The 3,239-nt window shown below is 43.4% G+C and overlaps 1 protein-coding gene across 1 annotated transcript; it reads left to right on the top strand.

The window, feature by feature from the left end:
• LOC109846223 (60S acidic ribosomal protein P0-like) lies at positions 366 to 740 on the top strand. Its single transcript, XM_020415447.1, has one exon. It carries the CDS (start codon positions 366 to 368, stop codon positions 738 to 740), a length of 375 nt encoding a protein of 124 aa, XP_020271036.1.

Raw genomic sequence — 3,239 nt, 5'->3', positions numbered from 1 at the left:
AATAAATAGAGAGAAAGACTGATGTTAGCTATCAAGGTGACCAAAGCCGAGAAGAAACAGAAGACTCCGCTGTGGAGTCTGTTGGATGAGTACAAACAGATTACCATCGGCAACGCTAAAACTGTCAAATGCAATTCTACGCACAACTCATTCTTCTAAGTGGCTTAACATCCCAACGAAGATTAATGAAGCCACGAGCTGCGCACAACTCATTCTTCTAAATCGCTTAACGTTCCCACCAAGATTAATGAAGACAGGAGCTACGCGCAACTCATTCTTCTAAATGGCTTAACATCCCAACAAAGAGTAATGATGATATTGCTAAAATCATCACCCCAGTTGAGCTGATCAAGAAAGGAAATAAAATGGGTTCCTCTGAGGCTGTCCTCCTGACTAAACTTGGGATAAAGCCATTCTCATATGGGCTTGCGATTCTCTCTGTCTATGACAATGGATCTGTCTTAAGCCCAGAGGTGCTCAACCTCATGGAGGATGACCTCGTTGACAAGTTTGCAGCTGGTGTTTCTATGGTTGCTTCGCTATCCTTCGCTCTCTCTTACCCAACTCTTGTAGCTGCGCTTCACATGTTCGTCAATGCCTACAAGAACGTCCTTGCTGTTGCTGTTATCTCTATTGCATCTGCCAAGAATGCGGTTGCTCTTGCCTCTAAGGAAAAAGAGAAGAAGGACGAGCCTGTCGGCGAGTCTGACGATGATTTAGGATTTAGTTTGTTTGACTAAGTTCATTGCCATCAAAACTCAAAAGCTATCTTGTTTGGTTCGAGGAAACAGAATTTTAGCATTCCAACAACCAAATTCACAATGTCTTCAAATCAGACGAAGTGAATAACCAACCAACTAAAATTTTAGGATCCAAAGTATTCCGAAAATTCATCCCAGTCAACCGCGAACTTTCGAAAACTTTGGAGGGGGTTCTGTAGGCTGTCTAAAAATCATAATAGATAGCCGATCCCCATCAAGCTTCAACAAACAAAAGCTACAAACATAGGACTTTTCACATAGATCAAGATGAAAACTCTATTCAGTAGCCTTCATAACCAACTGTGAGAGTTACAATCTGACAACTTTCACACCCCATAACAAGTAAAGATCAATGAGCGGTAGACTTTGCGATGTTGTAATGGACGAGGTTACAAGACAACAACCTCTTCCAAACGCAGAGTCCACCTCTGCGTTTCCCAAACTCAAAACGCATACGAACTGTGCGTTCTCCAGTAGACATTCAACTCTGCAACGCAGAGTTAAAACACAAAACGCAAAGACTGTGCGTTCTTCAGCAAACACTTAACCCTACGTCTCAAACTCAAGACGCAGAGTTGAGATTCAGCACACAAGCGACCTGTGCGCATGCGACCTGTGCGTTTCAAATCTCTAGCAGAGATTTAACTCTGCATCTCAAGCCTTAGGCGCAGAGTTAAGGCCCAGAACGCCAAGTTAGGTGTTTGACTTGTTCAAACACAAGCTGAACGGCCTCACAACCGTTTATCCCACGTTCTGAGGGATTCTCGCCCACTTAGAAGCGGATTTAGGGGTTGGTTACACCCTCACATCCCCCTATAAATAACCGCATTACTCAACTGAGTAAGGGTGGGTTTTTGTTGATCGGTTTTCGGCAGCTAAACCGCACGGAGAAGGTGATTTTCCTGAAGATCAACGAACTGATCGGCAGTCAGTTAATCAAATCTCAGAGAATCCCTTCACCAACAGCGGATCTACTTGGCTATTAACCGAATTTTCGGTTCTCAAATCTCAGAGAATCCCTTCACCAACAGCGGATCTACTTGGCTATTAACCGAATTTTCGGTTCTAACAACTCTGTTACAGAGTTTCAACTCGCTCTGAGTGCTTAAACTCGTTAAGAGTTCTTAATTAAACTTGCAACGCAAGTTAATTACACTAATCGATTATTCGGTTTTCAACAACACTTTTCAGAGTTTTCAACTCTTTCCGAGTTTCTTAAACTTGTTAAGAGTCCTAAACCGGATTCATCATACAAGTCAATCATTCTCGTGAGATAGTTTGGTCAGATCGTCAACGGAGAGCAAGTTCGACGCAAGCAATCGAAGGAGGCACTCCATCGCTACCAAGAAGAACCCAGAATTAAACAAAGGGAAGAATAAAATTCATTCTCCTCTCTTTTGTAATCAGAATCTAATTGTAATTGATTTTGAGAGAATACAAATCAATTTTTCTTTCATTATTTCTTTTACTGCAAATTTTCTACAAACAGCCATCAAAGTCTAGGACTAGACGGGTGCCACCTAATAAGCTTTCACAACAGGCAAGGGAGCGTCGGAAGGAGCTAGAGGGTGCTCGTCAGTCTGCATCTATCCCTAGCTTTCCAGCATCTACCCCTAGTATTATAGCATCTACATCCATGGCCGATGATCATTTACAGACCCCCCCCCCCTTACAGGTTTGTAAATTTTGATTTTGATTTTATTTTGCACTATAATTGATTTCTTGATATGATTACACATTTATCAGATTTGGCGCCTCGAGCTCACCTTTCAGGGTGGGAGAATTGCAAAAAAGAGGAACTTTTTCCTAGATCTGATCCCTTAACTTATTTTGCAGGTCTCTATGTCTCGTATTGCGAGAGGTCAATCCTCTACCGCGTCGGCTGATGGCGCGCCTCCCTCTTATGCTGGTGAGCTATTTTTGGAAATTTACAAATTAGTCCATTTTTTCTTGGAAATTTACAAATTGGTCCTTTTTATCCCCATTTTGTTCTCCTTGGTGAGGCAATCGGGAAGAGCCTTGATTCTCCTTGGCGAGGATCGACGCTTTAAAGATATGTTTTGCTTGGTCAAAACCATATCTCAAAATCAATAAAGGGGGCGTTTTAACGCTGCATTGTGCCTTCGGGCACGTCGACAGAGGTTGCCCAAGTGGTGAAGGAAGGTGGACATCGAGCTCTTCGCCAGTTGATTACAGATGCGCCCCTCGTGAAGGATGTCAGTTCTGTTCAGTCTCTCAGGAAGACTGACTTTTTATTTGGCGACTCTGCCAGAGATCCGGATGCAGTGTTTATTGATGCCGAGCAGTGGCTTCATAAAACTGGCAGTGGTTTCATATATTTGCCGAAGATTCCTCGGCATCGTTCGTTGACTGAGCTCAGGCGTCAGGCTGTGACACGGGAGATGTCGTGGTGCTTGACGGAGGAGCATGAGAGCGTTCACTGCGGCTACATCACTCATCAGGCAGCTCCTGGTTTGA

Source organism: Asparagus officinalis, chromosome 6 (genome assembly GCF_001876935.1).
Source record: "Asparagus officinalis chromosome 6, Aspof.V1, whole genome shotgun sequence".
Taxonomy (NCBI): domain Eukaryota; kingdom Viridiplantae; phylum Streptophyta; class Magnoliopsida; order Asparagales; family Asparagaceae; genus Asparagus; species Asparagus officinalis.
This window is presented reverse-complemented; position numbering and strand designations above follow the sequence as displayed.

Excerpts from the sequence above, each read along its gene's own strand:
- LOC109846223 (XM_020415447.1), top strand. The coding sequence starts at position 366 with ATGGGTTCCTCTGAGGCTGTCCTCCTGACTAAACTTGGGATAAAGCCA.